We start from the raw sequence: 21,958 nt of genomic DNA on the forward strand, positions 1-21,958 counted from the left end.
ATGTATCATATAATGGAATATTAAGTGTTTATAGACAAGTTGATACAGTTAAAAGCATAGATAATCATGAAAAACCTGGTTTCAAGCAGGTGTACTCAAACTTTTGACTGGTACTGTACATACAGTGGCTCTCAAAAGTATTCACCCCCCCCCCCCCCCCCCCCCCCCTTTGGACTTTTCCACATTTTATTGTGTTACAACATGGAATCAAAATTGCCACTGATCAACACAAAAAACTCCATAATGTTAAAGTAAAAAATAAAATCTACAAATTGTTCTAAATTAATTACAAGTATAAAACAGAAAATAATTGATTGCATAAGTATTCACCCCCTTTACTTTGACACCTAAATAAGCTCTGGTGCAATCAGTTGCTTTAGAAGTCACATAATTAGTTGAATGGAGTCCACCTGTGTGTAATTAAGGTGTTTCACATGATTTAAGGTTAAATACACCTGTCTCTGGGAGTTCCCACAGTTGGTTAGTACATTTCCTAACAAAAACTACATCATGAAGATGAAGGAACATTCAAAGCAAATCGGGAATAAGGTTCTTTAAAAGCACCAATCAGGGGTAGGATGTAAGAACATTTCCAAGACATTGAATATCCCCCGGAGCACCATACAGTCCATTATTAAGAAATGGAGAGAGAGAATATGGCACAACTATGAATCTGTCTATAACAGGCCCTCCTCAAAAACTGAGTATCCGGGTGAGAAGGGCACTAGTCAGGGAGGCTAACAAGGCCTATGGCAACTCTAAAGGAGTTACGGTCTTCCAGTGCTGAGCTGGGAAACACTGTGCATACAGCAACAATAGCCCGGGTGCTTCATAAAACTGAATTCCATTTTGTAACACAATAAAATGCGGAAAAGTCCACAGGGGTGAATCCTTTTGAGAGCCACTGTACTTTACCATGAACATGTTCGCTGCAGATGGTATTTGAGATCCATTTTGGCAGCTGCAGCAGCTAGACATATTTCTCGTCTGTCTAGGCTTGAAGTGTAAGCGATGTTTTGGCAATTCAGGTAATGACAGCCGCTTGTCTTTCATACAGTCGTGGTAGTGGCATCACACAACTCCTTGTCATTTTGGAAAAATGACTTATTCAGTGTATGGTAGTTACAATTGAAAGCACGTCAATTACAAATGAGAAACACTGTCTTGACCGTTGTTTGTTTTCAGCGGCTCCGAGGCTATCTACATTTAAATCCTGTTCATAATTTTTGTGGGTGTCGCCGTCTTTCTGTTGAGCAGCTCAGCAACTCTGAGAGTCAGTGAGTTCGTTGTGTCAGTGTCAATGCTCCACGTCACTAGTGCTCAACAATGAGTTTGGGAACGATTTTGAAAGTTGTTGCTTCTCAGAGTTGAATTTAAGAACGCAGCCTTTGTGTGTGCGCAGCAACTTACCCGGATGTCCACGCAAACCTATTAGAAGATTAATGAAATGTCATCAAACAGACATAAAAAAATCCTAATTATAATGTCGTTTTATCAAAGACAAAGAAAGTTACGCCAGTATCTCTAAGCAGGAGCAATGCAAACGAATTGAATGAGTCAGAAATTACAGAAGAACACAATTCAAATTGTAACCTCACGACTAGAGTTTTCATGTTCTGAAGGTGTTCAGCAAAAGTTCACATGAAATTGCAGCTGTCACGGTGCCAACATTTAAACTGATTAGTTAACGAATCTGGGGTAATGTACTGCAAGCATAGTAACGAAATTACTGTTCACTATTGCCTATTCTAAAGTTTGTTTCGGACTGCCTTTTTCTGTGCAGAAAAACAAATCTGTAAAAGTACTGCTTATATAGTCTATGGAAAAACACACTTAGAGATGCAGAATATTGTTTTAAGTTAAAAGTGTATACATTAATATTATATTATTTTGAACAATAGTTTTTATTTATATTATATATATATATATATATATATATATATATATATATATATATATATATATATATAATTTAATACATTTCAATGTGTTTTCTTTTTCTAGCAGTGATTTCATTCAGTGGCATATTTCATCCATGGAGGCCTTGGTGTTTATCCAAAGGTAAAATGAGTGGTGGTCTGAATTTACCCCTCCTTGTCCAGTAGACCTCATCACACATTGGTACTGGGCAGCTTTCCAAAATATCTTAAAGGATTGGGTGGCAACCCGAAGTGTCATCATATCGGATTACCACGTCTTGTTCTGTCCTAGGGCTACGGATATTAAAGTCTCCATATCAAGTTCCTAACAACTTCTTATAAAATGATAATGTATTTTAATGCTTTACTTGTTTTAAAATCTTCAATTGCGATGCATAGTTTCTGCAAAATATAATTTTAAATGTCCCATCGAACATTAGCAGGAAGACATTTTCAATGTCATATCCACCTTACAAACTGCTTGTAGACTGTGTAACAATAGGGCCTTTAACAGAATGACAGATTCTTTTTAAAAACAATACCTGGCTTTAAAACGTGCTGATTTTTAAAACATAAACACAAACCAATCTCAATTAACCAGACTGCATCATGCGTTTCAATTACAAGTGCTTTGTACTTGTTGAATTGTAATTGGGATAGTGAGCAAGGAACACATTACAGCAATGAGGTTGTCAGTGGTTGCCACTTTATTTTTCTGGGTGTAATTCTTAGAGTGAAAATTAATTTTCATTGAACACAATCAGATTAAATGAGTTTGTAAAATACATTATATTATCATTTTGTAAAAAGTTGTTGGGAACTTGATATGGGGACTTTACGAGTCGGTAGGTTTAAAGCCAAGTAGTGTTTTGTAATTTTTATTAGTACCGTTGTTAAGGGTTTATATACACTCCCGGTGGAAATATTAAATACTGTTACCTTATAACGATCCCCGCTTGTTTTAATATAATTCTTTTTTTTTTGTTTGTTTGTTTTTAATATTATTCTGGCTACTTACTTGTGAATTTCCTCATTTGTGTAATGCCCATGTTCCTGTCTGTAAGCACAGTATACTGTTTGTAGTGTATGCACAGACAGACAAACATTGTGGAACCCTTCATGCAGTGTTACACATAAAATGTCCCCTATCTTCTCACAGACTTTTTCAGTCTCCCTACAACATATGCTTTCTTCCATTAGAGGCATGGAGCAGCATAATGTGCCTTGACACCTGGAAAATAACAACACAGCATTGACATAACAGTAAACGGCTCCGCATAGTCCCTTTTAGAAGCTTTCACCTCTAATTTCTGATCGCTTGCCAAGGTTTAGAGCTGTAGGTAGTTTTATCACTGACACTGTCACTCGCAGTTAGACTTGCATCTGCACATGAACTGTTTTAATAATTTGAATGAAGTCAGCCTCATTTCCTTTACAAACATTTTCCTGAAAAGGACCTACCATTCGTTATTTTGCAACCTCTCAATGTCTCTGTGGACATTTCTGTAAGGCTCGAATCTATAGGGCTGCAAAACACCTGCCTCTTATTGCTGGTTGTCAGGTGCTGGTGTCTGATCAAATTTGGTGCTAGATTCTGAACACGACAGTAAAAAAAACTGTAAAAACTCACTGTCACTCTCCATTGTTTTCCATACAATAAAATAGAGCCTCCCTCCGCTGACGTCATCAAAAATCGCTGGGGTTTTGTGTCACAGTATTTACACTGTAATGCCTGAATTTGCCTGAAAATGCCTGAAACGTTTAAAATGTGTATTTACGTGTCTTTATTGGCCAGCATGACTTACAGTAACACAAAGATCACTTTCCAGGAATAAAAAGTGGGGGTCAAATTTGATGATATTGGGTCTTTAAAAACAAGCTTAGTAAACCAACTTACCAGATGATTGATGCATTCTTACTGTGGCACTGTCACAAAGATGACTGGAGTGTGTGGCGTTAGACCAGAGCCAGGAAATAAACAAAGCGAGAGGTGGAGTTTAGTGGAGCTGAGCGAATGGTCTCGCTCAGCATTTAATAATTTATGCAAGCAGAAATTAAAAGGTTGCAAAGACAAACAAGATACAGGACACGGCACATTCGCCCAAACAAAACGGACTAAAAAAAACACGGTGAGCTTCTTTTACTTTACGTTATTATTAGTTTATTCTCTTTACCTCTGTCTCCAATCCCGTTCTCCACTCACCGAACACACAACCCCAAGTGGGTGAAAACATGCTGCTTTTATGCAGCTGTACCAAGACTTGATTGCTAACCAGTCATTCAGTTGGAGTCTCTGTACAACTGCACGTGAATTAATAAAGTGCAATTCCCCGTGCTCACATATTAATACTTTTTACTTGCACATGAAGTGCTGTGCAATCCTCGTGCCTAAATACAAATATACATTTTAAACACTCGTGTTACACAGACCCGTTTATATCGCGTGTACCAATGACTATACACCAACATTTAACACACCACACGCAACATATACAGAAAATACACACAGGGGCGGGCACTTTGTCACAGGCACCCAAAAATCAGTTTTTAATGCGCTGTATAGCTTGGTGCACTGCACGCACATAGCCTCAGTTTAGTACTATGAGTAAGTGTAGCAACTGTTTCTTCATTTGCAATTCTAGAGGGCAAGTTAATATGAGGCTTATGAACATTCAAAGGGTGTTTTTTTAGCATGGTTTGAAAGGAACAGAATTGACTTGGCAAACCTAAGTAAAATTATTTAGATTTTGAATGTACTAATAATGCATTTTCTTATGTCATAAAGGCTAACTTTAAGTGCAAAAGAAAGCAGAAGTAGCATATTCCTCAATGCAGGGATCATTCTGAATGTACTGTAATGTTGAATTGTACAGATTCAGTACAGTTTGTATTTGTAATATCTTAAGAGTTAGGTCTTTGGAATTGCAGTCAAGTATGTAACTGTACAAACTGAAATGTGACTGCATTGTTTGGATGCTCTGTTGTATTGTGTGTACACCAATATGGGCACATTCAGATATCCTACTTCAGACTGTCTGTGTTTCCATAAAGAGTTGCATTGCAGTTTGAATGTAACAGCTAGAGGGCTATGTAGATATAAAGTACTGGCTGAGTTTGCGAGCTGCAAAGCCTGCATTTTTTTTTTGTACACAAGTTAAATTTTGACTTGTGTGGGATCCAGTGATAGTTCTCTTCTGGGTACGAATTTCCAATATGAAAACCACACACATCTGCGATTCATAGATTTACTTAAAACGCAACAGGAGCCAAGTTCATACCTAATTTTTCAGTTTTATAAAATTGTATCCAGATCGGACCATCGATTCTGCGCTTATCGCGAGAATGTCGAAAACAGAGAATCAGCTTGGTATTCTGTGACCTTGACCTGGAGGTCAAAAGACAAAGGTTTCCCACAATCTTTGTATATGCGTTTGCCCACCTTTGTGATAATGACCTCCATATCCTGCTTGATTTGTGGGTGTGAAAGACGGACGGACAGAAAGCATATTTTCGTACTCTGCACCTCTGGCGGGCTGCAGATAATACACCTTTTATGAATAGCTAGCATACTTTCCTTACTGACATAGTTTAGCAAAACTTTTTGATTAGTTTCTCTTTAATTACGGGTTCTAATTGTGCATCAAATCTAATTAGTATAAGTCAGCAAACTTTAACTGTGTCCTTAACTTTGACCCGTGATCAACTGTAGTATGACTGCTTTAGTCAGGGTGACCATATAGCTCCATGCTCAACAGGGCAGTTCAGGTTTTTCAACTTTCATTGCAGTGCATTCTGGGATGTTTCACCTGTCACAGGTACCTTTCATTTGCTTCTTTTCTTTAAGAGAAGCAGGACTACACCTACCAGAATACATTGGTATGGGAGTTGAAAAGCCTGATCAGTAACAACCTGTCCCGGTGAACATGAAGTCATATGGTCACCCTTGGCTTAGTATGGTCACTGTTCCTTACTTTAAAGATCATGAAGGTACTGCACAATGCTTTGAGTACTGTATTCTGTGAAGCTCTAGGTCAAAATTGATTATGTAATTTTACAAAGCTGACTTCATGCAAATGTTGAATAGATAAATACTGGAAAATGTTTGGTGGATTCACAAAAATTGGCCAATGCACGTGTTACAGAACACCCGCACTGTTTTACAGGAAACATGCAACTTTTATCTTTGCTCTATTCCATTGTGTTGGCCATATATTAATCCTGATGTTTTTAATGTTTGCATTCATATTATGTTTAATCATGAAATACCTTGAAATACCTGTTTTTTAGATCGTGAAATAAGCCCTTCACATAAGAGAAATGATCTCTCTCCTGGTGAATGCTCCTGTGGTATGAGTTGAGAAATGCGCACCACACAGGATGCAGTGAATGTGATGCATTACTTGGAAACACTGCAGGTGGTTCTGTAACCCTTTGAGTTAAAAGACCATGCAAAAGACCAGTCTGGTGACGTTTGTGTTCAAAGATTTTTTGATTAAACAGGAAAAACTGGATTTAGAGGAACATGAGCAGGAATGCATGACCGGAGTTATCCATGCAGAAGGTAAAATGCCTTAAATGCAGAATCTGTAACCAAAGAGTGCTATCAATAAAAATGACAGACACTAGAATTCATCTCATTATTCCAGCTGTTACTTTGCCATTACAGCTTTAAACAGGAAAACAGGCATTTTTAACTCTTTCACTCCTAGTTAAAGACTTTTTGCAGAGCTGCTAGTAATTTAATGAAGGCACTTATTTGATATAACAATTCAAGCTTGTTTGGGGCATGTAAGTTAGGGTTTAACAATGGAAAAATCTTAACATATTTTGCTGTAATTGTTTTAAATGTACGCCCCCCCTACAAGGCAGATATCATTAGAGAATGTGATAGTAAAAAAAAGAACATCTCACTTCCCTTTCATGTTCTTTCAACTGGGTCCAACATAACTGCAGAATCCCATGGTAGCTGTCAATTAGTTTATTTTGCATTTAGAAAGGAAACATTTCTTGTTTGTTCTTTTCGTGTAAAGGATTAGATGCATCCACTTCCATGGTTTTGCTCCAATTCTTTGTGTTCTTAAATTAGTTAATATTATTATAAAAGGACAAAAATAAACTAAAGAGAACACGAGCACTTATTTTAGCTGTCCAAGTAGTTGGGTTAGGGTTTTAGCTTTTACGTTGGAGGTTTTGAATTAATCTAAAGTATATTATTATTATTATTATTATTATTATTATTATTATTATTATTTATACAGGGAGAGCAAATCATGTTTTACATATAGTTTTACTGCGAGTTTCTGATATGAATGTGAACAATTAGTGCTTTCTATAGACAGTAGCTCTTTTAACATCTAAACTGGAAAGCTGATCCAAGTAAACTTGGCCATGGACAAGTATTATGCGACCTTGTAGGATTGCGCCAGATGGCACAAAGGTTTTCCCAGTCTAAATTTGTCTCATTATTTTCCCCACAAGCGTAATGTTAACATAATCATCTCACACAATTAATACAACCACGTGCTATATATTGAACATGTGTCTGCTGTACAGTATTTCTGAAACAAAAGGCTAATAGGACAGAAATTGTTATTGAGAGGTTACTACAGTTGACTCTAGCTAATCTGAAGTGTAGCTGTGTGTGCACAATCTTCCATTAGCATTGACTAGTTGACCAGCTACCTACTGTACAGTAAGTGAGTATTCTGCTTATCATCTGTTCTGCAGGTCTGCAGTGAGGCTGGAGCGATACGTTAAATTGTAAAGTGGTGCTTCATTGAGGAGGCCTTTTGTTTATCACCACTTTTGCTCTCAGAAGGTTGCACTGATATGAATGTGAACAATGACTATTGCTGAACTTTTCTTTTTTACAAAACAAACACCGTGAAGTGTACTGAGGTCTGGTGTGCCAGTTTAACAATTGTATAGGTGTCTTTAAGAAAAAAAGGCTGTGGCACATCAGTACTGCTTTCGTCTCTGTTTCTGTCTACAATCATACAGTCTGGAGGACTTGGTATCCTTGGGGATTACTAGTGTGACTGCTGGACTGGGGAGGGAATTGTCAGTATAATTTTGACTGCTGCGACCAGTTGTTGCTGAATGCTGTAGCCAATTATGCAAACAAAAAATGACTGAATTATAAATGGTTACAGTAGTCCTATTGTAGCTTGTTTGTCCTAATGTGTAGTTGGCTGTTAGCATCTGCTGTTTTTCTCATAGTGCATTATGTATTGACAAGAGGACAAAATCAATGGATTAATAAGCAGAAACACATTACGCAGTTGCTACTATAAAAGAAAAGGAAATGTTTGTGCAACAATACAAAGAGCTAACATGCTTGATTTGGTATTGTAAATATTGCATAAATTTTACCCTTGGTTGTAATGATTGATTTGCATGTTTGCTGCACATTCAAGTACAAAGCTGATGCTGGAAACTGAAGGTCAGACTTAGCTATTTTGTATCAAAGGGGTGGGGAAAAACAAGAGAAACTAAACAACAGGTACAGCAACCTAGTTCCAACATTTGTATTCTTTTAGTTGGTTAGAAATAAATGATAACATAGCTTTACTGTGCCTCAAGGCAGTATTACTAAATGAATTGTTGTCTTTTTAGGAAAATGCTGTGTTTTGATGTGGTTTAAATCAAAAGAGGATGTCTTAACAGCTTTCTGTAAGATTTACAGTTTTGAAACTAGCAGTGGCTGTGCAGTTCCTGACAGCTGAGTATAGTTCCCTCTATTCCAAAAGAAAAGCTTGAAAGTTTCCAATCATCTTAAAGCCCAGCATACATGAGGAAACATGTTTCCAGATGCAATATTTCCTTGTGTATGCTGGCTGCTTTCATCTGTCCAGAAACCAGGAAACATGTTTCCCGGAGTAGACCTGGGTTCTACTTTGAGAAACGTTTTTAGGAAACATTTTGCCTTTGGCCAATCAGGAGAGACTCTGTGAGCGTGAGTTCATTGGTCATGTGACTTTGTGCAAGATTGTGACTTCTACAGACTTCTGCAGTCTACGGTGCCTACATTAGTGCAATGTTTACGTTGTAGTAATTAATGTTTAGCCTAGAAGTAGTTAACGTAGCGTTATGTAACATAAAGTGTAGTTTATTTTAAATATTTTTAAGTTATACTTGCGTTTCATCTGTGCTGTATTTACTTGTCACGCAATTATTTAACTGAAACATTCATAAGAATTGGCATAGCAAAATAAGATAATGCTACTGGTGATAGCCAGATGATAGGAGCATGCATTCATATTTATGTGCGTCCTTCTCAAAGAACTTGGTACAGATAGCTATTTAACAGAAGCGATGATGTAAACAGAGATTTTAAGGTGATTAAGTGAAGTACAGTTTTGAAAAACTTTAGGCAGGGGCTGATGAGTCTGGTGCTATTTGTTTAGGCTGGTTTCTTTTGAACCAACTTCACCTTCTAGAAAGTTTTAATGCAATTATAAGTGCAGCACCACTCAGTGCAATAAGGTATTGAGTAATGGAATTGTAGATTTATAGTCTAAACTACAAACTGGGACTTGAGAGGTCGTTTTTTTTTTTTTAAAACTGAATTTCTTAGTGTTTTTCCATTCTGGTGTTTTATTTCATTTTTCATGACTATTACTGGTTGCTCCTGTTTCCAAGAACAAAGAGAATTTACCAGGGCGGGTCCTTCGTTACCATAGGAATGAATACATAAATAGCTGATCTTGTGCTCTGGAACAAAACTAAGCAGGGATCAAATGAAAATAGTATCATTTTTGCACCAGAACAAATGAGAATATTGGTGAACAAAAAAAATGTTAAAATCTTTGAAAGTCAGCTTGTTATTGTCAGACACGCTGTGCTTGTTTTCTGCTATTGTCTTCGGCAGAAAAGTACCTCATTTGTAGTCGGCGCACATGTGACTTTGCGCATGCCTAGTTAATCTTTAAATCTTGTCTCTCAAAAAGTGTGTCATTTCAATGGTTTTACGTTAAAATGTAACGTTGAAAAGACCCAATTACTCTGGAAGATGAGTACATTTATCTATTGGAGAGGAAATACCCAAAGGAAACTTGCAGAAATCTACAAAGACAAGTACAGAGATTTGTTTAGGGAACCCAGCACATAAGTATGTGGAAATATGCAAGAAACTGTACCTTTTTGGAGGAAAAAATATTTTTTTCTGTGCAAAATTTTATTAAACCAAATCCTTTTTTTTTTTTTTTGGTAAATTTGAAATATATTTGCAAAAAAGTGTCTCGGCACATACACACATTAAAAGTTAAATGGAGACAGTATTCTGCTCCGCTACAGTAGTAAATGCACTAATTAGCTGTACAGTGTTCTCTGATATTACTATTCAATCAATACGTTTATACAATATATTGTATTGCCAAGATAATGCCAGGAGACACTATTTGGCACAACACCGGGGCTTTCCGGGAAACTTGGGAAAGTTGAGCATCTCAAACTTACATTTTCGAAATCAACACATTGTCGACTGATGTGTTGGGTTAGCACACCACGGAATTTGTATATATGTACAGTATCTAGTACACAAGGTTTAGTAACTGTATTCATTTCCACAGATCTCTATTGCGTTTGATCAGCTATTGTATGAGCTAACTTGTATTCCACACCATGCTATGTCAAAAACAATGTTAGAAGTAGGTCTACCTCCAACCTAGCCTCTTGTGACTCCCACAGGTTTTTTTTTTTTTTTTTTTTTTTTTTTTTCCATTGGTCAGTGATAATAGAATTCCGCCAGAGCCTAGCTCAAACGCCCTTCAAAATCACAACGTGAAGGGGACGGTGCAGTCCACTGCAAACGTAAAGCACTTTGCCCTGACATTCGCACTTTACCACCTTTCCTCAAAACCGGGCCCCGCATTGCTGTGTTCCAATAACAAAAAAACACAAGTTTAGATAAGGCACATGCTGTTATCTGTATGGATGATCTTCCCTTTAACCCTAGCATGTAACCTGTTCTTAAACTGTTTGACACATTTCACATCTAATGTTTGTATTGTTTCAGTGCTGTCAGGGCGTGCCGGAATGTGCGTCGATTTAATATACAGTAGTTTTAAAAGATGTGTTTACACATGTGAGAATTTGAGAATACTAACTCTGTACTAATTGATTGTAAATCTTTAAGCTAGTATTTCTGTTATTGCTGTGATTATCTGTGTGTTTTTTATTTTAAAAACTATTTAAGAATTTGAGAATAACTCCTACAGATGTTCCTATATTACCAAGCACTTGAGTATCATAAATAACTTTAGCATCTTAACTTTCAGCTCTTTTTATGCAGTGTACTACTTTGGATTCTAGTTCCCTAAAAGCAAACTGATATATACTGTAGCAAAGAACCATCTACTGTCCAGATCTGTGGAACAGTAGGCACATAGGAATGTGTCTCTGTGGGATTAGCATATTGAAGGGACTTGAAGATGTTTTTGCACAAGCAGAAACTCCTAAATTATTGCTTGTATACTAACATTTGAACCATAACGTCCCAAGAGTCGTCATGAGGGTTATGGTTTATTTTTAATAGTGTGGGAAGATAGGAGTTTCCTGACAGCAGCAGTATTAAGCAATATGATACCTCTCTGGGAACAGTCTCTGGAGGATTAATATTATGCTTATCTCTCTTAATTTAAAAATAGCATGATTGTAAAGAAAGGGTGGTCTTATTGTAATTGTTAAACATCTTCAGCATGTAGGTCTGCTTCTGTTTACTGTAGATCAGTATACCCTGTTTCCAAATGAAGGATGCACCTTGCTTGCTTTGTACTGCGGCTGGTGTTCGTGATACCATTTACCCTATATCACCATCACACCTTCTGTTACTGTACATGACAACAGTTGTCCTCCCCATTTATAATACTGTAGGCAGGAGCCATAAGTAAGAAACTGAACTAGTGTAGGAAACGATTTGTGTTCTCTATTCTAATGAGAATGGCTCTGTATAAATCCTTGCACGGGTTACCCATAGTAAAATTGTAGTAAAACATGGTAAAGAATAGGCAGGTGTTGTAGCACAGAGAGTTATAGTAAAGCATGTTAAAAAAAATATATATATATATATTTCTATCATGTTGTAACTTGAAACTTAGTAAGGTGTTTTTGCCAATAATTTCATTTTATCTCAAAGATATATTTAGACATGTTTACCTAATGTAAGAACAGAAGGTACTAGTAGAAGGCATTGCCCAATAACGCCCCAGCAAAGTGGTCTGGTCACCAGGAAATACAGGAAATTAACTACTCCATGATGCTGCTTGCTTCATGACTATCAAACTTTATTTAGTCAGTCAGAACTGACAGGTTTTATTTTTGTTACTCAGCTATAAGATCCTCAAGTCAGGTTTTGGTAGTCATGTTTGGTTTTGGTTGCTGGTAGACATTCAACAGTATCATGGCACATGACTACTGGGAATGCATTCTGGAAGCGTTGCCCTTGTTCAGAGTGTAAATATCATGTGTAGCACACAGTGTAATTAGGAACCAACGTGCACTTTCTATAAAGAAAGTGCGTCGTGCCGTAGTTGCTAGCAGATTGAGGAATAGAGTGTGTTGAGAACACTGTTAATTTATTCATTTAATTGAAAAATTGAAAAACACCATCCAAGTGATTATTGATTATTGGTTTTCTCAGTCCAGTTGAATCAGTGTTTTGTTTTGTTTTTTCAGGCATGGTTTTTTGATAAGATTTAATTGTCACTGTCTGGTAGATGACCACTTTGGGAAGGTACAGTATGAGATGAAATTACAGGCTGTCCAGATAATGCACTCAAATCTTAATGAATGCCATGTTGAGATAATTAGATCTGGTATAAGTCATATGTGGTGTTGAATACAAAAAGGTTATGAGTAGGTAGAATTCTCAATACTGTAGATTGTAAATACTGTGTATATACTGTGTGTGTGTCATATATATATATATATATATATATATATATATATATATATATATATATATATATATATATATATATATATATATATATACATACACCTCCCAGAAGGACACAGGCTGAAAAGCCCTAATTTAATGATTTAGTTTTTATTATTGTTTAATTGTCACCTGCACCTGGCTAATTGTAAATCTGAGCCAGGTGCAGGGTATTTAAAGAAAACAGTAAGCCTGCTTTGGGATGCTGTGTGAAGAGCCTGGCTGTGTGTCATAGTTCTAGGTACTTTGTGAAAGCCTTTTTGTGGAGTGTTTTTGGGTGGGGGAAAAAAAAAACCAAAACCTTAGTGTTTAACAGATACACTGCTCAGCTGTCCTTTTTGTTAGCTAGGTTCCAGTGTGTTTTTTAGTTATTGCTCGAGAAGAGCTAGGCGTTTGTTTTCGTTTTGTTTTATTTTTATAATAACGAAAGTGTGCGTAAGCGTGTTTCCTGCTGTCCTGCGTGTTGGTGGCGAGCGTCTGTTACTCTCTCTCTCTCTCTCTCTCTCTCTCTCTCTCTCTCTCTCTCTCTCATATATATATATATATATATATATATATATATATATATATATATATATATATATATATATATATATATATTAATTTTTACTTTTAATCCGAGGCCTGTGTATTTTTTTCTTTTTTGTACAGGTTCCTTGGGTAGTCCTTGCCGTTCATAGGGTTGTTCTTTTTCTCTTACTGAATTTGGCTAATCATTTTCCTTTTATTTCATTGTGTTTATCATGTTTTTGCCAGAGCAAACTTCCCTTTTCCTTTCCACCTTTACTGCATTGTTTTGCTTTGACATTGGAAGGTGAGACTAGGGCTGATTAGTGTGCAGATTAAGTGAAAGCATGAGACATTATAACAACAATCTGATAGGAGAAAAAAACAAAACACCATGAGCTCTACAGTAACTGCTATACTGTTTGCTTTGCTCTAAATAAAGGAAGCTTGCAGGTTAATCAGTAAACAGGCTTTGTTTCCATCAGAACTCAATTCAAAACCAGCACGCTTATTAAAAGGCTTTTTTGTTATTGCAAACTGCTTTTTTATTTTTTTCAAATGAACTTTTGTCGCCTGTCTTTTTAAATGAGACAAACTATACATGATGTGATGTTTTGATATAAAACTTGCAGTGAAAGGGTTAATGGTGCTTTAAATGTTTGTCATCTTAACCTTTTTTGGACAAATTTTATCTTGCATGCAAATGGAACGTTTTGCATCCATGCTTTGCCATGGTATAAAATAGTACTTTTACATTTTATTACTAATGTCTTTGTTAAATCGCATTACAGATGCACAACATAAAATTGTATCTAATCTAAGACAACGCACTCCAGTGCAGTGATAATAAGGAAGCATCACAACTCGGGAACATCTTGCAAGTTTGTGATTACATGTATTGTCTGTTTCAGAAACAGCACAGTGAAATATTGCTGATGTTATTTGAAATAAAACACCCTAGTAAATGTGTTCTGTGTGGTAGTTCTTCCTCTGTGTTGTATCTTAATTATACTTTGTGCTTTTCAATTAACTTGCAACTGCGGTATTATGAATTACATGTAGTTTGAGAAAGGGCACCCCTAGTGATTGGAAAGCAGGTGGCGTCTTTCAAGCAGGGAACAGTGTGTGCAGGTGGAGGCAGACGATGAAGCAAGGTGCTTTACAGTAAAACATAATTGTGCATGTTTTGTTTTTAGCACACACTGGTGCGCTGTTACAAAATAACAATATACAAAATACAGTATCTCATATAATATACACACACAAAAAAAACCTTGCCGTCCTCTGCTCCACCTAAACAAAGAATTGCCCTAACTAATGCGGAGAGCCAATCCATTTACCTCAACAAAACATATAGGGGAACGTACAGAGTTCAAAATTGCAAACATTGAACAAAAATGAAAGAAAAGCACTCTGACTTGTTTTTACAGACTTTCAGCACAAATCACCTTCTCAGACATTTTGCTTCCTCTCCTCAAACTCGGTCTCCTCTTTGTCTTCCAGCTTGCTCTTTTGTATAGGCTGCAGAATTCCTAAATTGGCTGTTAACTATCCAGCTGTAGCCAATTCTTTTCCCATAACAAATTTACCAAGAAACCCCATCTTCAACTCAATATTGGCCACTAGTGGTCATTACATATCTCACAGGAAAAATATATATATATATATATATATATATATATATATATATATATATATATATATATATATATATATATATATATATATTATGTGTTGATGGTGCTAGCTCCTTAAGTTGTATAAATCCATGCAGCCATGGCTTGTATCTCACCTATTAGTCTGATTTATAAGAACAAAGGCCTCTAGTTTTCAGCCCAGTTATTGTTGTAATTAAATAATTTACGGTACAGTTGGAAGAAAAACCAGGAGGGACACCGGCCCTCCAGGACCAGGATTGGAGACCCCTGTCATAGAGTATGCAGAATCCTTTGCATATACAGTAGCATACTACAGATCTAGTCCATCAATTGATTCAGTCTACCAGTCAATGGTGTATATGCTGCCGCCTTGTCTGCATGTTCTTCTCTGATTGTGTGAATTGTACACACATAATAGATTTGTGTACAACCTATTCTGACCTCCAAGGATGTCACTGTGTACACTTCATATCCATATAGTCACAATATAAAATTAGCTTAACTTTTTAAGCTTTCTTATTTTTTAATTTTTTTTTTGTTCAGGTTCCTGATGTCATCAGCAGTATCCGGCAGGTGTCGAAAGCGGCCCTTAAAGAAAATACGAAGACAAAGCAGGAGGGCGAGGATGCCTTTTACAACTCTCAGAAATTTGAGATGCTGTACTGTGGGAAGGTGACCATTGCCAACAAGAAGGCCCCCTCCACCCTAATCGATGAGTGCATTGAGAAGTTCAAACAGCACGAGGTGGACCGGCAGCGTTTGAAGCTGCTGAACGAGCAGCGGGGATCGGCGGACTCGCATGTGCAATTCACACTTGGGGACGGGGATCTCCTCACTGACCCCCTCAGGAGATCCTTTGAGTCGTCCGAGGGTGGTGGCCTGTTTTCAGTCAGCACCAGCCAGGGCAGTCTTTGGGGCTCTCGCAGTGCCTTTCCAGAGTGCATTCTGGAAGACTCAGACTTCGATGATCAGCAGGAGTTCCGCAGCAGGTGCAACAGCGTGGCAGCTGTAATGCAGAAGAAAGTGTCTGACAGCACCTCAAAAGGGCCAGTCCGCCGACGGCATGCCAGCGCGCCAAGCCATGTGCAGCCTTCGGATGCAGAGAAGAACAGGACCATGCTCTTTCAGGTATGTATTTATTTGTACAGATGACCCTATCTCTTATGGAACTCTTGTTGGGCAGAAGCCTCAGGGCTGCAAAGGCTCAATGCTTTTTCTGTAACAAGATGATCTTACTGTATACCATAAGAAATAGATCAACTGTACATCTGTACATTGCAGTAGTAAAACGGCAAAATGTAGTTTTAGAATTAGGCAGATTTTCAACGAAAAGTTTTTCCGTGATTTTAAAAAAAAAAAAAAAAAAAAATATATATATATATATATATATATATATATATATATATATATATATATATATATATATATATATATATATATAATGTCAAGGAAAAAACTAATAGTAGAAAACACTTGTGGAGGCTTTGAGTAAATTGGTGTTGCTCATACTGTATCAGAGTAAAAAAATGCAACATGTCTATGCAGACAGGCTAAAAGAATTGAATCTGTTCAGTCTTGAACAAAGAAGACTACGTGGCGACCTAATTCAAGCATTCAAAATTCTAAAAGGTATTGACAGTGTCGACCCAAGGGACTTTTTCAGCCTGAAAAAAGAAACAAGGACCAGGGGTCACAAATGGAGTTTAGAAAAAGGGGCATTCAGAACAGAAAATAGGAGACACTTTTTTACACAGAGAATTGTGAGGGTCTGGAATCAACTCCCCAGTAATGTTGTTGAAGCTGACACCCTGGGATCCTTCAAGAAGCTGCTTGATGAGATTTTGGGATCAATAAGCTACTAACAACCAAACGAGAAAGATGGGCCGAATGGCCTCCTCTCGTTTGTAAACTTTCTTATGTTCTTATGTTCTTAAGACTGTAAAACTTCAATTAAATGCCTCTGCCGTTTATTTACAATATTTGCCAGCAGACCCGGCACGTACTGGAGTCTGGCGATTATTTGAGACCAGCGTTTATATTAGGTCTCTAGCTTCACATGCTTCATGTGGTCATTGAGAAGATGCTCACACACAACCTTGTAGCAAAATCGTAACTCAATTTAAACATTCCAGCAACTTTGTTAAAAGGTTGTGTGTCAGTGGGAACTAAGAACAATTTTGTTTTATAACAAAATTTCCATTGAATTGTACACCCTCATGTATAAAGCAAAAGTATTATTACAGTCTTTTTATATGCACTGTTTAACAAGGATATGGTATGCAAAACATTGGAAAATGAATGTTGCTGTGTGCTCTGCCCCTGTGTGTATTTTTTGTTATGTTGCTTGTGGTGTGTTAATGTTAGAGTATAGATATTGCTGCACGGGTTATAAATGAGTCTATGTAGCACGAGTGATCTAAAATATATAGTTGTGTTTAGACGCAGTGATTGCACAAACACTTCACGTGCATTTAAAGTATGTAATAAACAAGTAAAAGAATAAAAAAAGCAAGTGTAGCAATTGCTTTAACATGCTGGAAGCACCAGGACGGTACTTGTTTTGTGTTCATCCACTGGCTGTTTTGTTTGTCTATTTATTTTGGCCTCAAGTGCTGTATGCTGTTTTTGTTCAACCTTTTATTTTTGTTTGTTTAATAAACGCTGCAGCGTCTCAGTTTCACCTGCCAGTACTGCCTGTCTGTGTACGCTTTTTAGCCTGACGTCACCCATACAGCCAGCCTGTTCACACATGTGAACAGGCTGGCTGTAGCGTGACGTCAGGACAGAAAGGAGTACACACACAGGCCACAAAACCGCCCTGTTGTCGTAGGATAAGTTCTAAGCATCACACGATTGAACAGACTTGTTTTCCTGCTTGATGACAGATGAGAGATTAACAAAACACTCACTGTTTCCCTTCATGAGTAGGTTGGACGATTTGAAGTGAACCTCATTAGTCCAGACACTAAAACGGTTGTGCTTGAAAAGAATTTTAAAGATATTTCGTCATGTTCTCAGGTTGGTATCTTTTTTATATTTGTAATTTTCAAAAAAAAAAAGAAAAGCTCATTGTACTTTACTGTACTGTAATTGTAAGTTTAAAGGGTTCCAGAATTTGGGGTTAGGGTTTCATTCTAGAATTTTAGGAATAGATTTCATACTGGTTTGATTCCCTTTGGATATTTCAATCAGTGACTTTGATTGTAATGTCTTATGTGAGACCTATGTTCATCCCTGAACTGCCCGCCCAATCGTTCGGTATGTGTTACTAGTCTCTACAGTACTGATATCAAACATGTTAATTCACTGTACCATTCCAGTTAATTCCCCTTTTAATGTTCAACTATTTTGCAACTCTTATTTGGATAAGGCCCCCACAATTGGTTATTAGCTGTAAGTTCCTATCTGATCTGTGGAAGAGGTGCTGCCTTTAAGTATGTAAGGGCCCATCCTTCCAGCAGTGTTCTCCAGTGTGGTTGCACGAAGGACACAATAAAAGAAGAATAGACTCCTCCTCACCTGCGGTATCCTTTTCTTGTATTCTCTGCTGGTCAGTTAAATGCTTTTTAGGGTTTCAAGTTATACAATATAGCATAAAGGAAAGTATCAAATACTAAAATGAAGTGCTGTACACAATATGTTGACAATATTCAGGATGCCAGTACTAGTGTACCAAATGTGGAATGCAGATATTATATACCGATTTATATATGACTAAAGTCTGTCGTACACTATGAAAATATCATTAGTGTCCCAAGTGAATGCACATCCGTGCACTACTTTCAGTACAATGAACAAGGGAGAGATATTCGGTTGGTGCGTGATAGAGGGTTACAGAACACCTGCAGCATTCACAGGAAACGATACCTTTGCTGTACTTGTGTTGCCTGGATCTCAGCAGCTGTACAGACAGCATGGGCTACAGCACAGGTAAAGTAAGGCATTTCAAGTGTTCTGTAACTTTATATTATTATTATTTGTTGTTGTTGTTGTTGTTAACCTTGCCTGTAATACAATTGACCACATCAACAGTAGTTCAATTTACCTTAGTTCAATAATTGAATTGACTTGTTTTGCCTTTTTTTTTGTAAGGGAATACAACACATTGATCACTTTGGGTTCATCTGCCGGGAAGCTGTTGAATCTGGCCCTTGCCAGTATGTGTGCTATGTATTCCAGTGTGCAAGCGACGCTTTGGTTAGTATTATAGTACCTTTTTAAAAACCTCTTTTTAAAATGTCAGAACCATGTTCATCACATTTGAAAAAAAAAGGAAATGCGTATATATTAAGCATACTTTATTATACACAAACATTACTGTGCTTGATGTTTTTTGACCTTGCCTTCTCTGTTAGGTGGATGAAGTAATGCTGACTCTAAAGCAAGCCTTTAGTACCGCCGCTGCTCTTCAGAACGCAAAGACTCAAATTAAACTGTGTGAGGCCTGCCCAATGCATGACTTGCATAAACTCTGTGAGAGGATTGAAGGTACAGATTCAGACTTTGTCTGCCAGTTTCAGCCTTCCCCAAATATGTATACTAGGGTAATGGAATGGAAACATCAGAAAGTGAAATCATACACACACAAAAAAGCTTTTTTTGCCAATAAACACTGGAAAAACTGTGGAAATGGTTAATCTATTCAGGTTGACTTTCACTTTAAAAAAAAAAAAAAAAAAAAAAAACAACAAAAAAACACCTACTACAAAAATCATATCAAATGCATTTCCCTGTGCTGCTGGGCAGTGTCCCGCCTTCTTGACTTGCATCTAGCATTGATTAGTTCTGAGTACTTTAAACCCGCCCCAGCTACTGAGTGACAGCATATTCCTACATTTCTATTAGAGAATCTGCTTGCAAGAATTAAAACACAATTACAATTGCAATGGAGGCTTGTTAGCAGGATTTAAAGATGTATTACAGTTAAGATACGGAATATTTAAAATATTCAAAATGTACAAAAATGCCTCCATACAAAAACCCCAGCAGCATGTGTTGTGGAAGACAGCAAAGGAACTTAAGTGTGCAAGTAATGTCAAGTTATTACTATACATATTTTGAAAAAAAAAAAAAAAACTGCTTAAGCATTTTGGAAAGTAACCAAAAACACTAATTTCATACAGTATATCAAAAACAACCCCCCCCCCCCCCAAAAAAAAACAATTTACATAAAACTTGAAAATAGCTAAAAAATAAGCAGCGAAAAATACTGTGCTGTTTGGACTGGACCTCCTTAAGCTACACCAGAGTGGTTCACATCCCTAACAATTACCTGCTGCTAATTTTAAAGTTGTGTTTTAATTCTTCTAACATAGTGAATCAAAGCCTTCACTAGATGTTTTGTAACTTATTTCCCCCCTTTTTTCTTGTCTAGGGCTTTACCCACCTAGAGCAAAGCTTGTGATACAGAGGCAGCTTTCCCTTTTGACTGACAATGAACAAGCTGACATTTTTGAACGTGCTCAGGTACTAGTGCATGGATTGGGTTCTGATTCATGTTATTGAACTGGAACCTACAATGAGAACATACACACATCACAGCTCAATTGTCTTCTTTCAGGAACCTCTCATTCTTAACTCTTTCTCCCTCCGGTGTTCAGAAATATGTAGCATGTAGAATTCTACAGCCTGTGCTGCCAGCCTGTGTTGCCAGCTTTTACATTGCTTTGCCAATCAGCAGATGTTCTTTTAAAAGGAGCTACGATACTTCTCAAATAAGTATGCCAGCTTTACATATACCAAATGTTTTATTTTTGACAAAGATGGCTGTTAACACTATTGGTTAACTCGCCTGGAACGGTGACAGAAAAATTGTGTTGGGTTTACAAGGTTTAACATCTGTTGCACCTTCGCACTGCCTTACAGAAAATGAAGCCTGGCAGTGATCAAGAAGAGAATGAGCTGGTAATTCTCCATCTGCGGCAGCTGTGTGAAGCCAAGCAAAAAACACACCTTCACATTGGAGAAGCTCCTGTGGTACTGTACTGTTTACTGCATTTTCTTACTCTGATTGATAGAGCAGAGCAAATCTATGTTGCCAGTGAACTTTATTCTGTTTGAAATGATTAAGGTAATTTTATATTTCATAGCCAGCTACTGGAAATGTGGAGAGATTTTAAAACACTGTAACACTATTGTACATTGCTGACTAAAGTATATTGTGTTGGTTGAAAGAGAATTGGTAATGTTATTGTAATAAGATTGGAACGGGTCTGCAGCCACAACTGATAAGGACACCACTCAGGTGTTTCCTCATTTGAATTAAAGCTGCAGTGTCTAAAGTATTTACTTAACATTGTGTGTTTTTTGTACTTCCATAGTTTTATTCTCCTATGCGTAACTATGACAAAAAGCGCAGTTCCCACCTCCTGCTTGCCGTTAGGTCCCCCCTGTGAGCCAAATAAGGGCATGTCTAATAGGGGTTTGGTGGTTCAGTCTTTAACACATACTTCAGTGCCATGTATAATGCTTTCTCTCTATTCTCTGTAATCCTATTTCCAGAACGAAACTGAACAGAGGTCCACAATAAAGTTAAAGGTGTATTTTCCTTATGTACCGTAAATTAGCGTTTTCAAACACCAGGTGGTTCACCCTGTCTGTATCTTGTTGTTTTTTTCACAGAATGCACAGAACAATGCGATTCCTGAACATCCAGCGAACAGTGGCAAGTTTAAACTGGATGTTCTGAAAAGTAAGGCCAGGAAGTCTTTGACAAGCTCCCTGGAAAACATCTTCTCAAGGGTAAGACAGACTGCTGTAGGATATAGACAAAATGTGCTGGCGTTTCAGTGATACTGTGAATGATTAATTTGGGAAAATAATGAGAAAATTAAATAAATAAAAAAAAAGGCCAGCCCTGAAACCTTCTTTCTACAATGGTGTTATTGTGTTTTTTAAGAGAAGTTCCAACAGTGTATTCAGGAACCAAAGGGGGGAGA

The 21,958-nt window shown here is 37.2% G+C and overlaps 1 protein-coding gene across 5 annotated transcripts in view; it reads left to right on the forward strand.

The window, feature by feature from the left end:
- The window catches only part of LOC121320938 (TBC1 domain family member 4-like), a 54,758-nt gene that overhangs the window by 9,590 nt on the left and 23,210 nt on the right, over nt 1-21,958 (forward strand). For 4 of the 5 annotated variants that reach the window (XM_041259757.1, XM_041259755.1, XM_041259754.1 and 1 more), the window contains exons 2-8: nt 15,564-16,148; nt 17,949-18,038; nt 19,113-19,217; nt 19,376-19,508; nt 20,395-20,486; nt 20,886-20,996; nt 21,642-21,761. In XM_041259757.1, coding sequence (XP_041115691.1) covers nt 15,564-16,148; nt 17,949-18,038; nt 19,113-19,217; nt 19,376-19,508; nt 20,395-20,486; nt 20,886-20,996; nt 21,642-21,761 — 1,236 coding nt within the window. The other variant, XM_041259758.1, reaches the window with a different exon arrangement.

Source organism: Polyodon spathula, chromosome 9, assembly GCF_017654505.1.
Source record: "Polyodon spathula isolate WHYD16114869_AA chromosome 9, ASM1765450v1, whole genome shotgun sequence".
In the NCBI taxonomy this organism is placed as follows: Eukaryota; Metazoa; Chordata; class Actinopteri; order Acipenseriformes; family Polyodontidae; genus Polyodon; species Polyodon spathula.